At 41.7% G+C, this 27,598-nt stretch overlaps 1 protein-coding gene across 1 annotated transcript; it reads right to left on the bottom strand.

Moving 5' to 3' along the window:
- On the bottom strand, positions 1 to 27,598 carry tshz1 (teashirt zinc finger homeobox 1). Its single transcript, XM_079368241.1, has 2 exons — positions 27,057 to 27,598; positions 1 to 4,591 (listed from the first exon to the last, which is right to left on the bottom strand). The coding sequence occupies exons 1-2, from the start codon at positions 27,094 to 27,096 to the stop codon at positions 1,257 to 1,259; spliced, it is 3,375 nt and encodes a 1,124-aa protein (XP_079224367.1). The 5' UTR covers positions 27,097 to 27,598; the 3' UTR covers positions 1 to 1,256.

Genomic DNA, 27,598 nt, shown 5'->3' with positions numbered 1-27,598 from the left:
ACAATGAGTTTATTTTACAACTGAGGATAAAAGAACATTCTGAATAACTGAGTGGACGATAAAACCTGGATATCTATTTTTTGTGAGAACGATCTTTTTTTTAAACGTTATATACAGTACCATGCATCAGAGAAGATGCCAGTAAAGTTCTGTCATTATGTAAAGCACATTGAAGGACCTACTTCTCACTGAAAAAGGACAATGTGGTCCATCAGAATTCTGCAGTTGGATACATTTCTCCATAATTGTCTAGAAAATAACATTATAAAAATGCACACAGTACAAATTATGTTGAACTGTATAGAGCAAGATATGCTGACATACATGATACATACTTGCCATTATTCATACAATAAGTTTTAAACTTCATTAATTTTAATTTTAGTAACTAACTGTAGTTGGACAATAATAAAATTGGTAGCCTACAAATGCAAATACTGTACATGTGGAAACAACCAGGAAATAATATTTACTAGAGAAACACATATGTTAACCATTTTTAAGATTGTATGTGATTTAATTTCAATATAAAACAATATCACTGTTAGTACTCAAAGTTTCAATGTTGATCAAGGGAATTAAGACTCAAAGGGGTTGTTGTCAATCTGACCCACACATTTCTTCATCAATGTTCACTTCTTTAAAGTGCTGAACCACCCCAACTTTATTATTTTTTCAAACTTTTATCCATATACCTTCATCTGAACGCCAATAGATCTCGACGGGGATATTCGTTTTTTCACATCATGGTTGAAATTTATGAAGTTTACATAATATGCTTTCCTTTTTTTTTCCATTAAAAAAATCATGCACAAACTGTCTTATAAATAATATGCAGGTTGTGTTGAATCTTTTTTTTTTTTTTTTATCTTAACAAAACCATTCAAAAACAGTGATCAAAATAGGAGCATGGTCCAGTTTCAACACAACGAATGGGCATTTCCCAAAGGCTCAGATAAGATGTAGTGCATTAGAAAAGCACCAATCAGTCAGTGACTACAAAGTGCCACGTCTGCTGCACTTATTTGGTAAGCTTGTGTTACCAAAAGTTCACTTTTGCAACATAGCTTTAAGCCTCAGCAATGCAGTCCTGTCAGTTGTGGATAACTCAATTATTACAGTATGTGGTATTAAAGCTACCATGTTTTCTTTACAACATGTGACACAACAATACCATTTATAGTCGTGGCACTATCTGTTATGACAGATTGTAGCTTATAGTGCAACAGTAAACTGTCCTGCTATCAGCTTTAACTTCATTGCTTGTCAATCTTTTCCACCTCTTTCACAAAGATAAGATGGTCCTCTGGTGACTTTCCATGTGTTTTGCAAAGGTGCAATTTGATTGCATGTTTGCTCACAAACGTCCGATTGCACAGTTTGCACTGATATATTGAGCCAGTGTCTTCTTCAGTAAGTCCAGAGAGAGTGAACGTCTTGTCCTCTATTCTGCTCACTGCTTGCTGCTCCAACAAATCTATTGAAAGCTTTGAGAGGTCCTTCAAGGTAAACCCAAGATGGGTCTCCAAATGGTGAATGTAGGAGGAGGGAGTCCTAAACTGGGAAGCACAGTCACTGCACAAAAACAATGGTTGACTAGAGTCAATGTTTTTCAGGAACTTAGTGCTCCCTGTCCGCTTTAACTGATATTTTACATTGGCCAGCCAATGAGAGATAGTAGTCATGGAGAGACCAGTAAATTTACAGATGTGGACCCGTTCTTGGGGCCCCAAGTCACTAATCACCAACTTTCCCTCAGGAGTTTCCCTGAGACTAGAGGCAAACTGTGCCTGAAGAATCAGGAGGTGCTGAGGGTTCCAGTTGGACTGTCTGCCTTTCCGTCTCTGGATGGGCGATAACTCTTCCAAACTGTCTTCGAAAGCACAGCCGTCGAGGTCTGATTTTTCAGATACAGAAGACGGGGTCGTAGACTTCGGTGTCAGGTGGCCTGTCAGATTTTTGACCATGTCCGAAATATCCATCAGAGCATTCTCCCGCAGAGGAGACGACGAAGACTGGGAGAAATTTTTGAAGGCTGGTTTGTTATTGTTGACACTGCCATTGCTGTTTGGTGTTGAGATACCTTTAAGTTTACATCCATTAGTGTTTCTGGATTTGGTCAAGTCCATTGGCTGATTATCGTCATCATCGTGGTACTGACTTAAAGGCTCTGCTGGCTTTATCTGAGCAGAGTTGTTGTTGATCTTATACAGCATTGCAAATGGGTCTGTGAAGTGTGTTGCTACTTTTGCAGCTTTCCCCAAGTGGTTGTTCATGATGGACTGCAAAGCACTGAGAGGATTGACAAGGGGTTGTTCAGGCAAGTGATCTGTGATAATACTCAGGTTGTTGCAGCCTTTGCTTACAGGCCTTTTTGGTGAATTGACTTCACTTTTTATCTGTGCCTCTGATTTAGTCTCCGTCTGCTCTCCTTTGCTTTTGGACACAATCTGGTCCTCTGCTGCAGTAATGTGCACTGTCTTTAAGACAGTATCTGAATTGGCTGAAGCCTGTTTGTCTTTCGGATTTGGCAATGGAGACTTTGCAGACCTGCACTTACCTTCTGCAATATTTTCTTCTTTTTCGTTTTTTATTGAGGTTTTTCCTGTGACTTTCTCAACCAGCTCCTCCATGGCCAACACATTACTCTTATGACTTGGAGGTGGAGAGGGGCTGTTCGGTGAATGAATCAGAGTGCCAATTTCCGAGGAGAGTACCTTCAGACTGTTGCTGCTGAACAAAGGTTGAACCTGTGTACATGAATTCAAAGTTGACTTTGATGATCCATGGAGTTGATAGGCAGCATGAATGCTGGGGTATCCCCCCCAGGTTGGCGTGCCAGTTTGGGCCTTGCTGATTGCACTTGACACCGTATTCTCCAGAGACTTAAGGATGTCCAAGCCTCCTTTTGGCGTCTCTTCCAAGTCTTCCTCTCTCAGATATTGGTAAGATCTGGCCTTTCCAGGTTTTCCAGCTTTTTCTGGGAGATCTTCCTTCTCTTCTTTAATTGTTTTCACTGGTTCCCTAGCTTCCAGGTCATTGTCATCTGCCTCTTTGCTTTCCTCATCAGGGCTAGCAGGCTGCATCGGGGACTCAGGCTGTGACTTCTCATTTGGTGCTGGGAGTCGCGTGGTCGTCGGTGGCAGAGGAATTGACTGAATTTTCTCCTCAACCACAGGATCAAAAACTAACTGCTTACCCTTTTTGGAGGCTGAATGAGTTACTTTGAGAAAGTGTCCTGTGACCATCATATGGGCTGTGAGTTGTTGCAAGGTGTCGTGTGAACTTCCACATTCCATACATTTGAGAATTTGTGCCTTGCGTGCCTCAAACTGCCAGGTATAACTGGCACCATTTTGGTAACCATATCGATTGTTTGGAGTGACATAAGGATTGGCCACTTTTTGGTCTTTGGGAGACTCTCCTATAAGTATACCAGATGTGACAGACTCTGGTGACCCTGGGGATATCATCAAGTCTTGAAATGTTCTTTTTTTGGTTGGGGGTACCAGCTTTGAGGCAAGGGCTGGCATTGGTTCTTTGAGAGGCACTTTCTGATAGTGTTTTGTTTTGATCATGTGGACACTTAAGTCTTGAAGAGATTCAAATGAGTGGCCACAGTACATGCATTTAAGAACTTTCTGGGCATCTTCCTTGCCCTCCATCTCCATCAGAGAACGTTTACGTGGCTTGGACCACTTCTTACTTCGATCATCCTCGGTATCCTTATTGTCATCACGGTAATGACCTGTTTCATTCATGTGCACCGTCAGGCCAACCAGAGTGTCATAGGCTCCACTGCAATCCTTGCACCTGAACTTGCTAGCACCTGTAAACACAGGGCCATAGAGCTTATTGTTTTGCCTGTAAAGTTGCACTGTGCTGAACAGACTTGGCTCAGGAAGGAGCTGGTACGGGGTATGCTGCAGGGTTTTGGCCAATGCTGCCTGGTGCCAATCGTAGGCTAATCCTGTGCTACCAGAGCTGACACTGGTGCCACTGTTGCTGTTGTTTGATACTGTTCTGGTGGTAGTACTGCTGGTGTTGATATTAGTGGTGGCTGAAGCATTGCTATTGCTACATCTGCTCTTCACATTGCCATTGCCTGGGCTAGGACTGTTCAAAAATCCATTGCTCCCTTTATGATTACTTCCATTTCCATTGCTAGCTGTGAAATTGTTCCCTTGTTTACTTTTAAGCATATCCATAGCAATGCTGGACCAGGAAGCATCGGAGATCAGGTTTGCATAGACGGCTTTCATTTGTGCCAGACTGTCCTGTAGCGAGAGGCCATTGATGGACTCTGTGCTGTCCCCTAACTTCTCCTTCATTTCTTCCTGATCACTGACGGAGGGCGTGGTTTTATGGTCCACCATTTGATCGCTGGTGGTGCTGAGTGGAGACGCATACCCAGCATCTGGGTTAGTGCCATTGCTAAGTGGAGAGTTCTGGCAGCTAAAATGATCTCCTGCATCCTCATCATCATTAAAAAGGTAGTCTGCATCTTGACCATCCAGGGACAGGCCATCATCTTGCAGATGTTCCTCTTCAACATTCTTATCCACTTTAAATTCATCATCAGGTCCGTAAGCTGGAAAACATAAAAGAGGGGAAATTGAACATGAGACACTTTCGTATGAATATTTGTAATACATCAGAATGAAACCAACTAGGCATCTACCACTCTTAGTATATGAAGGTGGTATGTGCAATAATCCTCAAGAGTTTTTTTGTCAATAGTCCTAAGAGAGGACACAAGTTTGTAATAATAAAGTGGCAAACGTCCATATCTTGACAATGACAGATAGTCCTTTTCACTGTACTGCCTAATGAAGCTGTTGAACAATGCAACTCACATTTTGAAATTACAAAGGAGAAATCTGAAAAGGAAAATAAGCCTTGTTTTTTTTTTCTAAATAAGAATCAGTGTTACTGGCCAGGTAGGTTTAACAGACAAGGAATTTAACATTGGTAGACTGTGCTCTCTCTGTACAATGTAAACATTAAATATGAACAATTAACGGGGCGCCGGTGGCGCAGTGGCAGCACGCGCGTGCCATGTGGCGAGGCTTTGCTCCTCGCGCGGGCGGCCCGGGTTCGCGTCCGGCCTGTGGCCCATTTCCCGCATGTCTCTCCCTGCTCTCTCCCTGTTTCTGACTCTATCCACTTTCCTCTCACTATCAATAAAGGCAATAAAGGCCAAAAATAAATCTTTAAAAAAAAAAAAAAGAACAATTAACTACAAATAATTTACTGCTCGAGTAAAGATTAAGTTTGATGTCCTAAAAAATGGTCAGAGTGGTATCAATGAATTGTAAGATATAGTTATGCACATACATCTCTTATCAGGAATTTAAAATGCAAACAGCAGCATATAGCCAAATAGTGCATGCTGGGTATTTCATTTTATATTTTGCTGCTGGTGGCAATGGATCTATTTCTTCAACATGCCACACATGCTATGGATTCAAAAGTAAGAGACAGTGGACGAAAATGCCAGCTGCATTTGCCTTGCCAAGCCACGGTTGGCTGGAGTCAACTTGGCATCGGCTGTGGAAGTCCTCGCAGCGTGATGCTAGGAAACGGCCAGTGGACATGACAGGCTGTGTTGTTACTGCCTGTGCTCCTCGAGTACCCACAGCTTCAAGTGTGCCATTTTAAAGAAACACAAAAAATTATAGTATCAATGGAAAATGGCTGTCCACTTTTTTTCTGTCTACCGATTCAACAAATCATTTGATAAAATCGGAACTTTTGCTGAAACAGTTTTTACTTCAGATTGCAGTCGTAAATAATACAAAATTAAGAGATATAAATAAAAGGTTGAAATGTTTAAATATGAATCCAATGGCAGATAAAGAGAGAAGTATTACAGATAGGCAGGGGGAGAGAAAAATAGAGGGTTAAATATGCTAAGGCAGCTCCCTCAACCCATTCCCCGTAAGATGCTTGTCTGAGGTGCCAGAATCAGTCTCTACTGAGGAGGCAGATGTGCTGTCAACTTCAAACAGCATGTAGCGCTCTATCCCATAATCGGAATGGACATAATACCTGATGTTTGTGAGGTGCCAGTTACTGCTGCCTGGGAAAAGCTGGAGGACCAACAGCTGCAACGCTCTGCCTTGTATGTGTGTGAAAGTGTGTGCGTGTGAGACACGCTCCACCTTTCGGTTTTTAATAACACTATTCCTGTGCTAATTCTACTTTCAATTGTAAGGTTTTCATCAAACACAGGCCCCGGTTAAACCACACACTTGTGTCATCCAGTAAATTAGTCGATTTTAACCTTTTGCCAACGCAGCTGCACAGCTTTCTTTCAACCTGTCTTCTTATCGAGATGCAGCCCACTGCATTGAAATAAATACGAAACTAAACCTATTCAAAGTCAATGTGGTGAGAGGAGTTAAAGACAAAGCAGCTTAGCTGACAAAGTGAGGGAAACCTGACAGCACAACAAACACACACACAGTCACACGAAGAGCACACATAAATTGTACTCTTTCCCTGCCATCCTCCGTAGATGTCGACTTGACAGGCATCAGTGTCAGGAGTGTGTCAGTGTCGGCCTGAGGTGTCAGTGTCCACACAAACAACCCGGAGAGGAGGTGGGAGGGGAAAGCAACAACAACAAACACAAGTCAGCCATTTTTTCTCCCTCCTCCTCCTCCTCCTGCACCATCTGTGTCAGAAAAGCTGCGGGTGCCACCGCCGGCTAATAAGGCAATCAGAGATGGAAAAGATGCTGACACGGCAGCTTTCCAGCGTCACTCAGAACAAAAGAGGAAGAGGAGAGGGAGGGAGAAAGGGGTAGGGAGGGGATTAAAAACGGGTGTGGAGGGGAGGAGGATGGGGGAGAGGTGTCTGTTGTGGTTGTCAGTCAAAAACGTAAGCCCACTTTGTGCTGTCAGGGAGGATAGGAATAAGAGGGGAAGTTTTTTGAAAAGAGAGGAGAAAAGATGTGGAGTCCAGCGAACAAGAGGTGTGTGTATCTCAGTGGAAAAACATGAAGGGGAAACAAGTTTAACAACTTCCAGCTAACAAAGTGTAGGGTATGAAGACAGAATAAGCAGGTCTTGTATTTTTTTTTTCAAAATGTTTGTTTTGTAGGTGTGTTTACAATCTGTGGCTTATCACTTATTTCTATGTGGGTTTGTCTCAAGTGTCACTGTGTGTCAGGTGCATGCAGGGATGCAATGTGGCTGGCGGGGGGAAAGCAAAGCCATCTGCGTTGTGAGAGGAGGTCTGTCACTATTGTTGTGCCCAGAGTCCAGGATTTCCTGCTGCAGACAGGTGACACCCCAGTGGGACATTCCCCAGTCACACAGTCACACACACACACACACACACGCACGCACACACAGGCACGCACTGACATGCCCACCCTTCTCCCCAAACGACAACCCTCCCTGAGGCAGGAAACAGTGTGAGGTCCACACATACATACAAACACTACACCTCAATTTGTGTACTGATTTACAGTGAAAGGAAAATAATGTGACCGTTGCTACAGACATTGAGCAGCTCCAGTATGCTGGCACTGAATGTTTGCTCGAATTGACAATCTTTTTTTTTAAATGGTTTATTTTTAAGCTTTTCATGACTTGATCTAGAGACAGCAAACTAGATAGAGTCAGAAGTGGGATTCTAACCTGAGCCACCCACTCGGAGGACTATAGCTTCTATAAAGTGGTGCACGCGCACAAAGGACTTGGTTACCGGTGCCCCAGTCAAATCAACAGACTTGTCTTCAAACTCTAACCTCCATCATTTTGCCGGCTAAAAGAAAACTTTGGTAAAAGCACTTTTTGTTTGGTTGCTTTGGTTAGACGAGAAAAACTTTTTTTCCCCCCAAAGAACTTATATTATGCTATTCATTTGTAACTTTATAAATGTTTATAGTAAATAAGAAACACTTCATTTATTATTTAAAAAAAGATGATACTTTAAGGTGAGCTGGTGAGAAAATGCAAGTCTCCATTGCATAATCAACACAACTCTCGAGGAATCTACAGTACAAACACAATAAGCACAGACTTTTCCCTACAAACCGTCTTCATTTATTCATGTTGTCTCAGAGTAGAGGGCAATCCTGGCTCTCATTTGCAGTGCTAATGTCCAATTCCGCTAGCTTTCACCCTGCTGATTTACCCTGCATTGCGGAGCGCTGCATTCGGAGCGGGGTGACTGGCGAGTTTCCCCCTCACACCATTTAGTGTGCCTTCAAAATGGGAGCTTTGGCATGGCAGTCTTATTTCTCTCTCCCGTTTCGCTTTGTCGCCGACCCCTCCATTCCCTGCCACTCACCTCTGATGACTTTAGACAGGCCTGATCAGTGTGTGTCATTGACCTGTACACCATGCATGAGTGTGTGTGTGTTTCGCCAGAGAGAAAGCTGTAAATAAAATGACATTATTATTTCCTCTGTCCTATCATGTAGAAAAGCCAATTACGATAATGCTTAGTATGTCAGGCAATCTCTATCTTTCTGTGCTCTCCCGTCCTCTTCATTCTTGCTCTCTTTTCTCTCTCTGGGATAGTCGTGGCTGTGGTTTCATAGGACCTGACACTCTGTTAGGATGCCCAAAACTGAGGCAAACTGGCACAGACCAAGAGTCTGTACTCATCCTTAAGACAAGCTTTGACAGCTGTGAGAGGATTCATTTAGAATCTATATGTCATCAAACTATTTGACTAAATATCTTACTCATAAAAAAACAAAACAAAGTATAAGAAAACACAGAGATGTGGAATGAACATGGATAATAATGTGATGCCTTAAATGTATGCCAGAAGTCGCTTGTGCACCTCCAAAGACTACAAAGCCACATACAAATGTGTTACCAAAGATACCAATCATTAGCCATAATCCATCCTGCATCTTGCCTGACCAGACATGTAAAACCCAACTCACAGTCCCCCCCTCCCCTTTTAACCCACATGGAATAGTCCACCATATGGCACAATAGCTCAAGGGCTTCTAATAGCTTATGTGTGGTGCAAATCAACCTTCTCGTCCTCCGTGACTCTTCCTGGTTGTGGAAAACAATGCATTCAGTTGTCTACAGTCTGCTCTGCATGCTGCTGGTTACATATAAAAACATGCTTTTGCTTTGGATTTCATCACAAGAGATAAATGACCTTTTCCCAAAGAGTTTGATTGTCCTTAGGGCTTTCACATATGTTTCAACTAATATGCTATTACTCTATATCATATTATGTTAATAGGCTTTCTAAATGGGTCACACAGACAGTGAATTTTACCTCTGGCTCAGCTTCATTACGCCACTTAGAAATATAGTGTGCTTAAATCACGAAGACCAAAAGATAGCTGCTTACAGAACACATCAACAATGAGAGAGAGAAAACAATCTAAAGAACTGCAACTATTTATTTGAAATAAGGTTGTTTTTTTCCCCCCTTTCTCCCTTGCTCTGTCCCTGTTTGTTCCGATTTCCCGTGAGCCACTTTTGAAACGCCATGACAGTGACTGTGGTCTATAAATCACCTTTTCCCTGAACTGTCAGTGCGTGCTTGTTCTAAGATGAAACAACAGCCATTAGCTCATCGCCAGCACATATTCCAGCCTTCTCTGCTCGACTTTCCTGCCAAACCCCCCCACCACACACACACACCCAACAATCGAACGTTGCTCTTGTGCTGCACACACATTTCAAACCATCTGGTTTGTTTTCAGGCAAAGAACAGATAAAGCATTACTAATGCTAATTAAAGATGATGTGAGTGAAATCTACTCAACCAGTGCCAGCACTGATTCAATGTAGGCCGCAATAGACAGATGTCAGTTATTAAAACAGATTTTTCAGAGCAAATATTGCCACTTTCTTTTTTATGGGTACTTCGCCTTTTGAAATTGTAATTAAATTTCTGTATTTTTCTTATTGTTGAGTACTTTGGGGACTTCTAACCTTAAAACATAAAATGCAAGTGAAGTCGTTAAAACATTTTTTTTTTTCATACTTGGCAGAAAGTTGAAAAAAAAAGTAGAAAATTCAGGCAAATAACATGCAAACAAAATAACCTTTCTTCATCAACGCTGTCTTCTGAATTCACCTGCGCTGCCCCTGACAGCAGAGCTTCCCCCGACTAAACAACAGCTGCTCCCATCACCTAGCAACAACCAGTTGATGGATGACCCCAAAGATGGATAATTACCATAAATCACTGTGGTTGTGTGGAGAAAAGAAGCAGAAAATCATTGATGGAAAAAAACAAGCGGAACCACAGTTTACACAAGTGTGCTTGGTGTTAAGGCTAACTTTAGTCTCTCCTGTTATGATTTGTGGTGCGCTGTACAATCTTTTACTGGCAAGACCTGATTGGTGACCCTTAAACTTCACAAAATGTTAAACCTCTCTGCGTTCATCTATTAAGACCGTGTTTCTTCACAGTGAACAATTTTTTACAGACTTTTGAATAAAGGCTGTAAAATGAAATCTGGTGAAATGAGTCATGGCACAAAACCTGTCTTGAAGGAGCAGCGAGAAAGAAAACAAAGTGGCCAGAGGAAGGGAGAAAGGAAACTGCCAAAAATGAATGATGGCTACCATGATGAGTTTAGTGCAGACAAAAGCAGACAAAGAAGGAGGTTTGAGGAAAAGACGCAGGCAGGGGAAGTGTTAACAGCCTATACTTGTGTGTATTTTTCTGCACTTTGTTTGTCTGACTACGCTTGCACCACAGTGACATAGGGTGACGGTAACATATAGGGAGAATGAGAGAAATATTGGTAAGCATAAGAGGAAGATGATGATAGGCCACAAGGCTAAAACAGGGTCAAATCCTGACCAGTTCGGTCTAGCCGAGTCCAGTTACCCAATAAGCCATCAATCAACCTTCTCTGTGCTGTCACATCTCCCCTCAATTCACAGAGGCCATCCACTTTGTACAAGCTAAGGAATGAAACATAGAGAAGAGAAAAAATACACGCACAGCTGCTTGAATCAGTTCCTTTACTTTTTAGAACAGAAAATAAAAGTGGTGAAATCTACCCATTAGTCTATTCTCAATATTTTGTTCTAGGCGTTTGTGGGAAGACTAGCCAGTTTGTAGCACGATAATGCAAGTCAGTCAAAACAGCTTCTCTTAAATGGCAACTGACTCTCCTTGACATTCTCTTTTGCTAAAATATGCTTAAAAAAGGGTAGCACAAAGAAATGTACCTATGTGTGTTGGCAAAATGTTTGGCTGCCAAAAGTTCTTGAAGACCTTCAGAGTACTGCTACTGCTAGCTAGCTTAATGCTCACAGGTAATCTAGCCAAGAATACAGCACTGCACAACAGCATGTGTTTCTTTACATTGGACAGTTAACTCTTCTTTAGCATTTCACATATACATATTCACAGCCAAAGATATGCTTACCAGAAATTATTTCAGTAAAAGTCTTCACTTGTGATCTTTGCTAGCGTAGGTGGCTAGTTGGTTAGATATTTAAAAAGTTAACTACAATTCCCTCTACTACACAGCTATAAGTTAATACAGTTTATTCAAGCCATATAGGCTACAATGATACCATATCATATAGAAATATATTCTGTTTTTAAGTTGTTTTTTTTTTTTTCTCAAACAGACATTACACAGGTAGCTTAAGCACAGCTAATTGGTCATTGGTCAACTGAACATTTCCTACATTCAAACTTGATTTTCCTTTCAACAGATCTCTGAACAACAACATTTTGAGTCAGACTAATTTGTATCGTATTAACATTTGTATTAGATCAAAACAGCACCAACTTTTCTTTCTCCTTATCTACTTCTTGGTAAGACATAAACCTCAACAACACATGCCTGGACTTAAGGATGCAGAGTACTTTCTGAGAATGGGACCTCAGAGACTTGACTTGCATCCCTTTCCCAACATAAACACAGACAAAGAAATCAGAAGTTTAAAAACCATAAAGTCACTTCAGGGAAATTAATTAGAACCGCAAACCCTCAGGGCAGGAGGCTGCTCAGGACAACCAAACGTCCCCGAACATTTTAGTGCTTTTAACTGCATGTGTCACCAGGGAAATTCCAGCAATTGTGCACCATCAAAACAGTTATCCTTTATGCATCGCCACATTTTCTTTCTAATTCTGCCTGCTTAAGTGACGAGTTGGTACTGATGTCTGGTGCTCCATTAAACAAAGTTCTACTGTTTCATTTCAACACTGGTTTAGGATTTAACGTGTGATGAATAGCATAGGGGCGTAACAAAAAATTTCTAACAAAAGCATACGCAGTTAAGAATGTGCTTGTGTGTGTGTGTGTGTGTGTGTGTGGATCTCTTTTTTCTACTCTTCCTGATGACCGTAGCAATACTGTGACAAAAGAAGAAATGATAGGAGGGAGGAGGGATTAGGGGCTGGAAAAGGGTCCCTGGAGTAAGTCAGTAAATTATGTACTGGGGTTCTCAAAGTGGACTAGTATCAGTAGCTATCTCAGCCTAATTGCGTGTGTGTATGTGTGCGAGTATGCATGCCTGCCTGTGTGTGTGTAAGTGCACAATGGCTGTGAACAGCTACACAGTCAGGGGGAGAGGCAGGAAGAAAGGAAGCGATCCTTCAACGGAGCACAATATCAGACCGCGGACAGACAACCAACGGCTGGAAGGTTCTGGAAACGAGAGAAAAAACTTGCCTCCCTCACATTTCAGCTCTCAAAGTGCCCTCCATCTAACGCTCGCACATGCACACACACACACATAAATGGCACCATAACTCTATATCCGCAATCAATCTCCCCTATGAAGACACATCCATCTTCAGTAATGTTAATGGGAGGCTTTTGTGGGGTTGGAGGGGGTGGAGGACAAGGGGTAAAACAGAGGGTATGTGACTGCAGCGCTGACCTCAGAGCAGTGTGAGGTAATACTGTATGTGTGTGTGTGTGTCTTATAGAGACATACTAAATGAATAAAAAGTGAGAAAGGAGCGACATGTTAGTGTGTCTGTCTGCTGTCGCGAGGTCAGGTGTGTGTGGGAGAGACTGATGGCTGTCAGCTTGCATCTGGCAGCAAAAATAAATTCGGCTTATGAAGACAAATGAACAGGCAATGGAAAGAGCAAACGGGGGATGGGGGGGGGTGATCGAGACATAAGAGAAAGGGAAGAGGGAAGGGAAGGAATGAAGAAGAGGAGATATAATGACAGAGAAACAAAAAGGGAGGGATATGGTGGAGTACGATGGCATTGATGTGAAAGGAAGGAGATGGAGTCGCGGTGCCAACTAAGAGAGAGTTCCTTTCGGCAGCCAGTGACCGTTCATTAAGAAGGACGGGCACACAGACAGGCCTACTGCTGGCAACAGGAGAAGCTTTGGCTGTGGGTCCTCTGGCTGGGAGGGAAACATATATGTGGGTGTATGTGTGGGTATGTGTGTCGGAAAACTGGGTGCCAACTCGTCTTGTTTGTTTGTTTGTTTTTTTTTAGAATGTTTTAAATTCTTTACACAACTTTTCTTGTCTTTTTTTAAGCCACAACGTATCAAGAATGTATTGCCTTATCCCTCGGTTCGTATCTGTGCTGGAAGTACCTCTCAGTGTGTGTTTCCTCTGCTTGTGTGTCGATGTCAGCGTGTATCCATTTGTGTTCTATCTCCGCAGATTTGTCAGTGTCTATCCCATGACACACTCCCCTCGCTGTAAGAGGAGGCGAGCTCTCCGGGGGCTTTGTCACGCGGCGGTCTGTTCTTTTCCTGAGGCTTGGTGCCCCTCGTTTGATAAATGACACATGTCATTCTGTCAGCCCCTGCCATCCGGGTTGGGAGGCCCCCTAGCTGATGTATGGCCGTTCAGGCTAAAGGAAATCAGAGTGTTTTGGCAGCGCCCTGAGAACATGGCCTCTTATAAGGGGGTTTGTGTCCCTGTGTGTGTTTATGCTTGTCTGTCTGCGATACCGAGTGCATGTTTAGTTGTGTGTGTGTGTGTGTGTGCTTATAAGTGCATGTCTGTATCTCCCCTAAGTGTGTAAGTGTGTGTGCATGCTCTCAACCTGTCAGGCGGACGGGCAGAGGGAGACAAATCATCGTCATGGCCACCCCAGCTGTTCCCCAAATTTGGTGCGAGGAGGAGAGCAGAGGGAAAAAAAATCCTGCCGTTAGAATTTTAAATGGCTGATGCTTCCCAGAAACGGGAATGAGTGAGAGGACAAGTGGCGATAAATACGCATACGCGCAAAACTGAATCAAAGTCTAACACTGGAATAGGAATTAAACCGATCCCAGACGGAAGCAACAGACAGCCAGAGTGTTTTCTTCAAAAACAAGTACGAACATAAACACACATGCTCCAAACAGGAACACGTTTACACAACTGTCATACTTAAAAAAAAGAATAAAAAAAAAAGAAAAGCTTGCAGGACTTCATTTTTGCAGGTAAGCAAGCTTTTTTTTGTATTTACCATCGCTTTAGTCGTAATATGAATGCTTAAAGTTAAAAACTTGCAAATTCACGTGCGATATTCATTTAAAATGTATGCACTAAATTATCTCCTTGTCAAGCCACACACACTAAACACACGCTTAAATGTTTCCCTAGTGGAGGACAGTCCCACCTGGAGGTTGTGAACTCTATACGACCCCGCTGGATTGGGCGCGGGCCCAACTCCCTCCCCCATCTCCCATGGAAAAGAAGAGGGAGAAGGAGAAAAAAAACAGCGTCATTAAGCTGTGAGTGATGAGTGGCAGCCATGGGTGACATCCTCCCTTCTCTCTCTCACTCACTCCCGTCTTTTTTTTTTCTTCATTGCCTTGATACTTTTCTCCGTCCCTCGCTTTATTCACCTCTCTCTCTCTCTCTCCATCCCTCAACCCCTTAAGTCATTTCTCTTTCACTCCTCTGTTGCTTTGCCTCCTTTTTCCACTCCCCCACCCTCTTTCCTCCCTGCTTCTTTTTTGTCTGCTGTCACTCTCTTTTTCTCCTCCTTTTTTTTTTTTTCTCAACCCTTTATGCTCCTCCTCACACACACCCACACACTCGCACACAATGGTGCCTTACTCAGTCCTGTCTAGCTCCCTGGACGTGGTCATGTAGACACTCAGCTTCTCCATACATAATAGATCCAGAATATTGAGAGGAGGGGGTCATTCTTTTCACCCGCTCAGGATTGTGCCATCAGCTCTGCTTCCACAGTGGATCCACTGTCTGCTTCAAGACCAACAATGTCTGACAGTAGTTTTAAAGAGAGTTCATATGAATATGAGACCACTGTGAGGTCAGCTTTTATTTCTCTTTGTGCAATTTATGACAACTTACCCAGTGCTTTCAAGCTAATACATATATCAAGCTGTTAACAAAATCTCAAAGCATGATGTTATTGTTTCTCCTTACAGGTACATACTGGTACATTCATTCTTTTTAATGCTCAATGCAACCAACCAGTATCCTCTCCTAAAAGTACTATTACACGACCTGTAGTAAAGATTTCTATAAAAAAGGGCAAATAAATAAATGTATTGTATCAGTAGATTTTAAAGTATTCCAGTCTGTCTCTGTCTGGTTAATATGAAATACTGTGGTTAAGTCACTGGGTGAGAGAGTATAATAAGGTAATTGACTGAACTTACTAAACTTGATGCTGATCTGTGCAAACTATTTAGCTCTTTGATCTTTTTTAGACCAACTTCCTGACATGCGCTAAACTCCTGACAACTTACAGCTTTGCCTTATTCACACAATAAAAACAATCGGTTTTCTACAACACTGTCAGTCCAAAGCTTTCCAATCATACATCACTCAAAGTCTTCAGTGTCCTCCTCCTCTCGCATAGTGGACTCTTTTCACGCTGCCGTTTCTCACCCTGATAGGCTGAGAGGAGAAGTTTTCTTCAACAACAGGCAGCTTTAAAGTTGAAAACGTTTCGCAGTCTTGTTAATAGAAAAGTGATACAGATGTGAACTTTTGTTGTGTTAGCAAATGATGGTGAAACACATTGACTCATATGCGATCCATTTTGATGTGTATGCTGTGATTGATGTGATGAATGTTACATGTCATTATGATTCATCAAGCGTCTTAAATATCTTTTTTTTTTGGAAAGTATTTCCAATTATTTTAAAGTGAATCACTCGAGTTCTGGCGAACTAAGCCGTACCCCGGTTAACATAATGGGTGATCAAATCTGGTATGTGTTTGGAGTATGCTTTTAGCTTCCTAAATGTAAGTATTCACCACTATGAACCTCTGTTTTTTTTAAATATGCACATCATTACTTTTCTAAGCACATTTTCTCTTTCCTAAATTCTGTCAGCAGCTTTAGTTGAACCGGAGAAGTTTAAGAACTACTCTCCAACTATGAGGCACGACTGGGAGACAAACTAAGACGATGGAAGAACAGACTAGTCCAGTACAAAAAGGAGTACGTCACAGTCACCTAGAAATGACTCACAAACTGGGAATATGGTCACGCTTTTCCACTAACACTTGGGTGAATTATATGACCAGTAGTATGTGTGTGCTCCAGCTCCAACCAGTGGCAGAAGAAGATTCAGAATCTTAAAGTGAAGTATAGCAATAACACAACAATTACTAAAATGTAGAATTAGAAAAGTTACTTGATAAAACCAAAATATACTCTGAATATACTCTGCATCTTGGAAACAGCCTTTTGGTGGTTGATTGGCTATTTGGGTATTTGATATATTTTTTTAGCTTGTTATAAAGATTACATGAAAAAGCTAAATGAATAGTTTGGGGAAATCCACCTATTCAGTTTCATTAATCTTTTGACAACATCCAAACAGTTCTGTGATGCGATTACGAGGCTGCAGCTCTTTAGCTTAACCAGTTCCATGCTAACCTATATCAGCACTAAAGCTGAAAAACTAACACCATATATTGTGTTTTTCATTCATGCAACAAAATACAAAACCACCTAGTTACAGTTGTAAGCGAGGGTGTGATATTCATTTCCCCGGTACAGTCGTTTCCTGGAGTGTCATCGGTTTGCCTGTCAACGTCACAGTGATGACAAACCTGAAGTATGATTAAAAAAAAAAAAAAGTTTAAGTCTGTCTGTGGGATAAACAGCGCAGCTTGGAAAACGTGTGAATAGATAGTACTAAGTGTAAGGGGCATGTCTAGAATATTTTTCAATGGGTTGGTCCAACTTAGGCACAGGCTTATGCAGGGACATCATTGAGTTGTTACACTCCTGTTTATTGGTTTGATAGAAAAAAAACATCATAATAGGTCACTGATGTTCAATTCTTGAAAGTCTCAAAACATGGTTTTAATGAAATGCTGTTTGCACTTTGTTGTAACAAAGCTAAGCAGGTTGGAGTGACAGCTATCGTAGCCAGTCAGGTATTAGGGAGGTTGAGCCCCGGCCTACCTGTCCCCTGTAAATGCCCATGTGAAGTAGTGTTACACGATGTACCATTGACTACATCAATGTTACACACACTATGATACAAATATTATTCAATGCCAAAATGTTTTGCAGAGGCAGTCCTGTCATCATGTACTGTCTAAGAGTCAGACAGATGAGTGAAAGAGTTTACAGTGCAACAGTTGGGTCAGACAGATGCACAGAGCAGACAGGTGATCAGAAAACAGATGCTCAGGTAGACAGTGAGTTAGACAGACGGAGCAGATCTGCTTTGACAGGGCCTGAGTGACGATCAGGACGCTGTCAGTGGAGACATTTGGATGTTTGAGAGGCCTCCCGCTGCTCTCTCTGAGACAGACGACTTAGAGGGACAGAGCCGAGCTTAGACCCCCTGTGACTGTCACTGTCTGAGACAAGACGGCGGCTCAGGACAGATTTAGGAGGAATTTTTTTCGAGAGCGGGGTGGGTGGGGGTGAATGCAGTGTTGTTTAGTCGAGTGTGATCCCGAGACATTATACCCCCTTTCAACTGCCCATCAAGATGACAACTGTTAAGTGATTACTTTGTGTAACCTCGAGCAAATTGTGGTCAATGGCTGCTTTGATGCCTGATCCCATGCAGCTTGCTTTTTTTTTCATAACTGTGTGTTTAATGGGAATGAAAATGGCTCTTGGAAAATATGTGAAAGTCATGTGTTTAGACATCAAAGAAGATGATACAAGACTTAACTAGCCTGTGACCTTTCAGATTTTTACAACTCAAAAAAAAAAAAAAGATGTCGCTGAAAATGCGGCTATTGTGAAAGAAAAGAGGTTATTGAAATATAAGAACAAGACCAGGGAGCCTATTTCGCTTTCCTTTTCACATGCTGAGTTCATGTTCTTGTAACCAGTTCACTGACTCTTGAGCGTCCAGAGAGAGAGAGAACGAGGGAGAGAGAGAGAGAGAGAGAGCGATAGATGAGAGCTGCGAGACAGGGAGGAGGATGAAAGAAAATATGAGCAGGGTAGAGGAGAATTGAGTCAGTAAGATAGAGATTGATGACAGATAGGAAGATGAGAAAAGGCTTAGAGGGAGGGAGGGAGGGAGAGGGAGAGAGAGAGAGAGAGAGAGAGAGAGAGAGAAAGAGAGAGAGGGCCGGTAATCCCAAAAAAAAAAAAAAAAACGAGGGATGGTGTGGGAGTAGGTTGAGATAAAGATGAAGAGGTAAGAAGGGGAGAGAGAGATGGTTGTGGCACCACTCCAGACTGCAGCATGACCTTCCCCAACGTCCGCTCTCAAGGACAAAGTGTCACCTGGTAACTGTATCTGTTCCCAGATGGCTTATCTGCAGTGAACTAGTGTCTAAAAAAATGATATTCATTGCTTCTCAACACACTTTATCAGACAAATAAACACTCCCTTAGGGATAGTCATTTCCACCCTCTGACTTTAGCCCACTTGCACTGTTAGGATATGCTGACTCCAGCTTTTATCAGTCTCCATGAAATACAAACAAGTACCTTTCTTCTCCTGATGAACAAGAAGGCAAGTGTTAGATACAGCAAAATCACACGGCCTTTCTGAGAGTCGTGAAGGGAAAATACACTCTCTCTGTAGCTCCTGCTTATTCGGCACATGTTTAATTAATGCTAATGTTCTTCTGGTGTGTACAGGGGGGATTAAATGCAAAAGCACCAACAGGGCACAGCTATCGTGTGTATATGTATATGAGCCCATATCCAGCCTTTACCTTGGGAGCCAAAAAACACAAACAAAATATACTAATTCTGTTTGCAAGCCTCAGGCCTTTTCACAGTCGTCTACTTTTATGGTTTAGCGTGAACAATTGATGCAACCGTTCATTAAAAAAAGTTTTCATTTTGCTGGTCGAAAGAAGTTCAACAGAAACGGTGGCAAGAAGAGACTGATTTCTCGTCACTTGGCAGTTGATTTTGATGGTCCTGTAAAGTGGTACAGTAGCTATTCCAATCATATATGAATTCTCTTTTAAACCAAAAGAAGATTTTTCAGTATAAGTTTTCAATTCAAAAATTACATTAGTAAAGAAAGATAACCAGGGATGCAACAATTCAACCTTTTTGCAATTTTTTTTATCATGTTGTAATCTCTAATACTTCCATTTAGGGTATATGTTATGATTGTTTTCCTAATCTTTTTTTTTCCTCACAAGATTTGGCATCATGTAGAATGCATTGGGGTCTGAACAATAGTAATCAAATAAGACTAATATTTAATCAAATATTTAGCTCCTAGGATAAAACACCCGGTAACAATAAAGTAAGTGTTTGTGTTACAGTCTGTGTGTGTGTTGGCACTAAAGCACAGCCACATGTAATCAGCAGCCAATAACAAGAAGGTGGGAGTCGCTCCCCACCGTAAATCAATGGGCAAAATAATTGCTAATACACTGGTTATCGATTAGCATGCCCGCCATGCTCTCATTTTCTGGGGCGACTGTGCTAAGCGCTAAAGCAGTGACAAGGGTAAAGTGTTATTTCTCCAAAAGGCACACAGGCGGACAGCTGGGCATGGAAAAAAATGACTACAGGGCCTCGGCAGTAATTCTTAATTGACACCTGTCAGAGCAATGGCAGCAGTCACAGCTGCTGCGGGAGAATGTCTACCGGAGTCCTGTTCATCTGTCACTTTTAATACCTTTTCTTCACGGGCACTCTTTTCCTCCCTCCGTTGTCTTTTTTCACCCTCACAAGCCCCCTCTGTTAGCCACAAAGCTTCAAGCCCAGATGTTCAAGACAGGCTAACAGGAGCGACACAATGTCAGGGCTGGGTAGCACTGGGCCTCCCATGGTAAGATGACTTAAAAGGGCAAAAGTGCCTCAACAAAAGATGCAAAAACCTTTGTGTAGCAAAAGAAAACATGAAAAAAGAAAAATGTTTTTCCCCACATTACAGCACTTTTCTGCAGTTGTATTTGTTATGGACATTTATATGTGCTTTTAAACGTATAGGCCGTGTCTCTGATATCTTTGCGGCTATTATTGAAGAATGTTTGCCCTTCTTAGCCACCGTAGAATAGCCAGTTATTCAGCTCAATAATTTTGTCATGTGTCATGGGCAGTTTTTCAGTTTTAGAATAGAATCTCTTTGTTTTGGATACATCTGATCACAGCATCCAACGCTGGCTAACCGTGTCTCTCCTGTAGTGGTGTCTCGCTGGCAAACAGTGCATCAATCATTCAAAGACACACACCTAATGATGCAACAACACATCTGAGTTTGTAACTAAAAACATGAAGTGCATTTATGCTGACATAGACGACAAAGAGTCACAAGACATCTGTAGTCCAAAAGTAACAAATACAGCTACAACAAAACACACATGGAAAGCAGACTGTGGAAAAGAGGCAGTCGAGACAGGGACTCCCCTGAGTGCACACTGACCTCTGAGTGTACCCGGACCTCCCATCTTCATGCCTTAAATCACCATTGGCCATTTTTCTCCTTTTTTCTCATCTCTCTCAACACTAAGCCTCAGTCGTTCGGTCTTTGACTGTCTGTTAAAAAAAACACTAATGGTTACTCAAACCTAAAGTTAAAACATTTTCTGTTTGAATAGTCGGTTTCCAAAAAAAACTTCACATCCAGGTTAAATAATAAAAAGAGCTTTAACTATCTGTTGATTTATCCCTAATCAGACATTTAAATCGGCAACTATTTTCATATAAATAAACTATTCATCATTCCACATTAAATGCTTGATTTGTTATATTTGATGATAAATTCCAGACTTTCAGTTTTAGATTATTGCAAGATCATTTGAAGCAGCATTCTTTTTTAAAATTCAGTCTATGAAAAAAAAAAAGTGTGTTAACTGAGAAATGTATTAAAATGGAAGTATGACGACATACAAACACATACCTGCTGTGTGTGTAATAAGTACATATGTGTTCAGGATACAAAGTTGAATACGTTTCCAGTTAGCGTAGAATCAAAAGCCATTATTTCAACAAAGCAGGCCTTTACTCTCAATCAGCAGGAAAACGTTGCCAGTACAGCCTGAAAGCTTCACATTAATCAGTAACTTGTGCCCTCAACCCCTCATGAACGGACATTTGGAGAACTGCTCGTTCTTCACTTACAAAACCTATGGAGACAATAAGCCCATGCAGTGTGCTTTAAAGAGCACGAGGATGCTAGTGAGTTTTATTCCTCTAAATACGACCTTGTTTTCTTTACAAATGTTAAGCCTCCTTGTGTTGCGCTTGAGTGAAAATCCAGGTTTTCCTGCTCCCTCTGAACCTCGTTAAGCTCGGGGATAGTTTTACCTCGCGTCTGCATCGAAGCACGCCTTTACTTCGTCACCTGTCCTCTGCGCCTTATTCACACATATTTTCAATCGGACCCTCTCTTTTCCATAAGAGCAGTCATCGATCTTCATTTGTCACTTAACCTCCACCGAGATGAGGACAAAGAGGACTGTAGTGCGAGTGTGCGTGGTAGTGTGCGTCTTTGATTTCCTGAAGGCCTCCTGGCTCTGACACAACATGCAAATGAACGTGCGGGTGCAGTCGAGAGTGTGGGGTATAGCAAATATATCCACTGACTCCTTCAGTCAATGTCACCTGTTAATGACACTTTACATACACAGCCTTATCACCAGATCAGAATATCTCACAGACACACATGGTTGCTCTAACTCCTGCACTTGCTCTGCAACACACACATACATACACACACACACGCAGGCTCCGCTCTCATCTGCAGACTTCAAACAGTATCTTTTTTTTTTTCTCACTGTGCAGTTTCAAGTCTCGACAAATGTCATTAAATGCTTTATCAGAGGCATCCTGATAAAACCAACACAAGTTTCTGAGGTTCTGCCTTCTTAGTTGACATGTGCCGTGAGCTAAAACTTCCTGAGGAGGAAATACGATGAAAAAAAACAACAACAACAATAACAACAACAGAACATGGCTTAGAACGTTGTTCCTCTTCTGTCAAACATCCCAAAAAAAAAAAGCTTTAACAAGAAAGATCAGAGCAAAAATATGAAGAAAATCTTCCACAGTAGACAGAAGCTACGTCTACTCTCAGACTTTCAAACACTACCTGCGTTTGAATTAATTTGTCACAAGGCTGTTTGTGCCCAGTCTGTTGTTAGCTGAGCGTTGGTCACACTGTTAGCAACCTCTGCTGTTGGGTATACACTGGAACCACAAGGGTTGTGTTTGTGAGGAGTGGCTAACACCAAGTTGATTATATCAAGGCAGCTTGCACGCTTGACACCTTTCTGAATTTGTAAGCATTAATCGCTGTAGCCCTGTCACTGATCCGTCAGCTGGATAATTAGGGACCACGGCTAACGATGCCGTCTGGAGAAGGAGAAGCTCAACTTCTACCCACACCCACCAACCTTCAAGTCATAATTAAAAGACTGCTTTAAGCATTGATGTAATGGTAGAGGCAGTAAAGGGTGATGTGTTTAGGAGATGTCACTGGCTCTGTGTGTGTGCATCCTGTTCAATCAGTTTGGCTACATTCGGACATGTTGCAAGGTGCTTTAATTAGCCAAGCTAAGCTATACAGACAGATCATTAAAATTCAGCTGTGTAGTTCGTTTACTGGAGAATCATACATGTTCAAGAAAGGAACAGCATCCACAGTCTCTCATTGTCACTAGAAGAGCGCTAAACTTTTTAATTAGCAGCGTAAGTAGCTAGCTAGCTGGCTTACATTTCTATCGAGAACGCAGACCAAGGCAAACTAATTACCATCCTCTGCAATGGAGGAACACATTTCCACATGTGAGATAGCATCACAACATGTCCCTTCCTGATCCTTCATGACTGAACTAACTCCATCAGGGTAAATGCTTTTTAAACGTTTACATCCCAAGTCTTTTGAACCACACGTACACTTAGATGTTTGGCTGCGTCATCAACGTAAAAGTTCACATAATTGCCTTTGAACAAGGCGTGTGACTGGAAGATTACCCATAAATCAAACCACGTAAAACACACACACACAACTATAGATTGCACATTTGTATTGTGAACAAACATGGTGACACTCAAGACGGTTGTTATAAGGTTAACTGTCAAATCACTTGGACTTCTTCTATAAACTTTTTTTTTTACAAACTTTCCATAGTAGCAGCTCTTTGGGGTCTCTGATGTTCAACCCTACACTTCTCCAAGCAGTTATATGCATATTGCATTATGCGTTCACATAGCGTTAATTTCTCAGGACGTGCACAACCAACGCTCAAAACCACAGCACAGTTAGAAGCAGGTACAACCAGGACTTTACAGTGAAAGTGATTCAAACTTAAGTGATCTTTAACCTTCGAGCATTACATTAATATACTTATGTTACGATCATACACTTGTCTCCTGGTTCATTCCTCTCTGGATTTGTCACCCACACTCTGCTTACTTCTTCCTACATCTATAAAACTAAATATTACGCTGGAAAGGTAATAAAGAATGATATTTTTCTGCATCGAGACCTTTTTAACGCCCGCTGAATAAATCTAACACAGTGTCGCACTGTAATCACACTGACATGTTGAATGATTAGTTGACAGATTCATTACGTAGAGTGACACTGTTTGATTTAAGATATCGCGGCTGCTGAAGTAAAAGCAGGAGTAGACGTACACGCAGCCATTAATTTTCCAAGAGCAATCAAAACTGCATCCTCAGTATCCGAGCAACTGCAGAACTATGGCTTCTATCGCATACTTTAATATCTAACATTGGCTAATTAAACTATTATTATCTACCTGTTAAGTCTAAAGCATGGTGCTTTACTTGAACAACATCATGTTAATGATGCAAACAGTTTCACAAGATGCACAATCAGAAAATATTGGCTTCTTTGATAGCTTTCCTCGATCTAGGGAGAATTCTGTATTTTTACATCATCCATTAAAGCGTCTAAAACGAACAATTGCTTGTGATAAATCAGTGAGGCTTAGATATTTACAAAATTTCTTCTGAACTTCCCTCCTTCCATTGTGCTGTCTGCAAATGGTTTGTTTTGATGGACTATTAGCCAATAAAATAGATAAAAGTGAGAAATCTTCACATCTGAAAAAGCTTGAAGCAAAGAATGCATCTGCTTTTATAAATCACAAAAAAATGATGTTCATTAAAAAAATTGCTGGCGATCTATTAACGACTTGTTTCTGCTTTGCACCAAAGCAAAACTACAAATGTAACATCTGTTTAACTCATTCCTGTTGTCTTTTTCTTAAGAGGGTAAATAATACATACCATTTATGAAAGATCGACAAAAAACAAAACAAAAACAAAAACACAAGTTGCTGCCTGATACTTTTTGTTGCCTTCTACTTTCCCACAAACATCTTTATCCTTATCATATTGCTTTCTGTATTGTTAACCTCACATTAATGACATGAGATGCAATAAGAAATGAACCCACGCAACTCCTTTCAGTGAGAAGACAACTTATAGACTGAAAATGACGACAAATGACTGCAGCAAAAGTCTCTGCTGCTCAAATTGCACTGCACTAAAGTCAACTGCCAAAACTAACAGATGCAGTAATGCTGTTCCAAATGAACTAACACTGATGTATTGTCACTGGTCGTAAAGTAGATAGGGCGCAGCGCCATTACAGGGTCTGAAATCATCAGTGTGACTGATGAAACAGAGTCCATTTGAAATGGCATACAAAGAGCCATTGAATCCCTGACTCTCTCTGTATGTTGTGTTTTATTTTAGTGCAACTACAAAGTGACACATTTCAATACTGTTAGCTCTCTGGTAAAGCACTGTGAGAAATAGCTTGTGTTTATAGGTGTTTCAAAGGGGAGAGAATTCAGTGGAGGTGTTAAAGTTTTTGCATTGACCATATGTCACACACTGGAAATAATGCAGAGACAAAGCCTGCCAAGCTGGGATTGACCATTACTGCGTGTGATGTATGTGTCTGTCACAAAAACAGACAATTAAATCAATATTCAAAAGCGGAGCCAGAATGGGGGCACTTCCGAGCTCAGCTGAACGACCGAAACTGGCTTGAAAACAGGAAAACGCTACACATTTTCTTACGCCCCCTTTTGGGGGGGGGGTAACCAATATTTTGTGGCAAAGGTATAAAAACTGACGGTATTCAATTTCGTTTCTTCAAACACATTTCTCTCCATCCATCACCAAAGCCTCGCGTCAATTAGAAATTACAGCCCCACCGAGTTCAAAGTCTTTCTGTCACAACCTTGATTAAGTCTGCTTAACCTCACATTTCCAACCGCCTGCTTAACATTCTGCAGCTGTTTTATTCGGCTTTGGTCATTACTGCACAAACTTCAAAGGCTCCTCTTTTTTTTTTTCTCTTCTCCCCCTCTCGTCATTTTGAAAATGCATGTCAATCACACACATCTCTCAGGGACATCAAATGGATTCAGTCGAACATGTGACGCTCTCTCGGAACAGTTCACGTCTGGTCAACTTAGCTACAACATGTGGGCACGGCTGTCAAAAAGAAACACATATTCTGGAATTGGATTTTTTTTGCTGAGGTCCTATATATAAGGAGACAAAAACAAGTGCTGTTGTTGAATGCAAATAAATGTTTTAATTTTAACCCTTTGGGTGTGTATTATTCACCTGATAGACACATAAGATATTTTAATTCATCTTTTGGAATTAATATATTTGTAATAAATGGCTCCTTAAGGGCCACTAAATGTTCTTGTTATGATCAGTTGGTATCAAAATATATTCATGTGGTGATTCAGAGGTTCTAGGTGAGACAAGGTTGTTGTTGTTTTTTTGTTTTTGTTTTTTTTACATCATTTAATGCCTTATATCCCCCTTTAAATGTTTTGGTTAAATGTGTGCATACGTGTGTTAGTTTTATGACTATAAACTGCTTCCTATTCTAACAAATGAACCCAGAGGTCATGAGCTTAAAGTGACCATCACACTCACCTCCCTACTTCACCCTTCACCGTTTTCCATCGTTTCTCTGTGATCTCGCTACGCCCCAGCACCCCCCCCCCCCCCTCCCTTGTTCCCTCCCCCTTGGTGTATTAATCGCAAAGTATTTATCCCGCTTGAGAACTTTTCTTTCAATTTGTCTTTTCTTTAACTCCTCCGCAGGGGCACAAAAAAAAAAAAAAAAAGTTACTCCCTTTGAGGGCGTCCAGCTGCCGCGGCGCATGCGCGTTTGCGTGCTGAATGATTTACTGATGTTTATCAGGAATGAATAGATCAAAGGCGGTCGCATGACAGGCGATCAATCAAGCATCAAATCAAGGATGGCAATCCCGGAGCGGAACACAGGCTCAAAATGCGCCACTTTTTCCCCCCTTTCTTTCTCTTTCACTGGCACCGACACATCAAACAGCCTGTTAAAATGAGATAAGATGAGCTTTGTTTGCTGAACTTGGATGCTTGTGGAGGAATCGGCTTTTAAAGCTTGGAAAGTGAAGTGGCTTCGTGAAGCACGAGAGGGATTGGCTATCAGGCACTGCTGCGTTAGAGTCAAACATGCAGAAATACACTCCTGATGGTCCTTTAGTAAAGTGTGACAAAGTGCTACATGAACACAACAGACACTGTAGTCCTTGTTTTGATCCTGCGTTGGGCCTTGACGCTGCTGTGTAAACTTGTCTGCATAAGAGAGCCCTGTCTGGTTCATAATTATCCTGACTGTTGTTGGAACAAAGTGTGTGTGTGTGTGTGTGTGTGTGTGTGTGTGTGTGTGTGTGTGTGTTTGAAGTGCCGGGGCTTACCTACTGACCGCCGCGGTGCTTGCTGCTTTCTCCTCGGCATGCTGCTGCAGGACTTTCCGCTTGACTTTTCATGCAGAGATCAAAAAATAGCGACCCGAGCAGGAGAAGGAAACCGGTGCGACGAGGAGAGGAAATCAAAAGGCAAGCAGCAGTTTCCCTCACTTCTTCTTCAGCGGAACGAGAGAAGGAAAGTGTAGATCCCTCGCAGGGTGAGGAAGTCTGTTTTTTTTTTTTGGCGTTGTGACTTGGAGGTTTTAATCTCTATCGATCTTTTTTTTTTAGAATCGGCATGTCCGGTAAGAGGAACTAGGTCGAAAGCACACGGGGCTCGTCCGGGAAGTTCTGCGGATCAGAGAAACTCATCGCAGGCTGGAGGGAAGGGGGGGGGGGAGGAAGCTCCGTGAGGATCTCAGTCTATCGAGGGGGGTAAACAGACAGATTCCATCAGAATAGGTTCACAACCCCCTTTGGACTATTTCATACCTCTATTCACAGCGAAATGAGAGAAATCGGGGATCCTCTTCTTTCGTTTAAGTGTCCAA

The sequence above is a fragment of the Symphodus melops genome (genome assembly GCF_947650265.1).
Source record: "Symphodus melops genome assembly, chromosome: 18".
Classification (NCBI taxonomy): domain Eukaryota; kingdom Metazoa; phylum Chordata; class Actinopteri; order Labriformes; family Labridae; genus Symphodus; species Symphodus melops.
This window is presented reverse-complemented; position numbering and strand designations above follow the sequence as displayed.

What these genes read in the sequence shown, in the direction of transcription:
- tshz1 (XM_079368241.1), bottom strand. Translation starts at nt 27,096, where the DNA reads ATGCCGAGGAGAAAGCAGCAAGCACCGCGGCGGTCAGTAG. An exon ending in AGCACCGCGGCGGTCAGTAG is followed by an intron (nt 4,592 to 27,056) that starts GTAAGCCCCGGC and finishes TATGTTTTCCAG; the next exon opens with CTTACGGACCTGATGATGAA.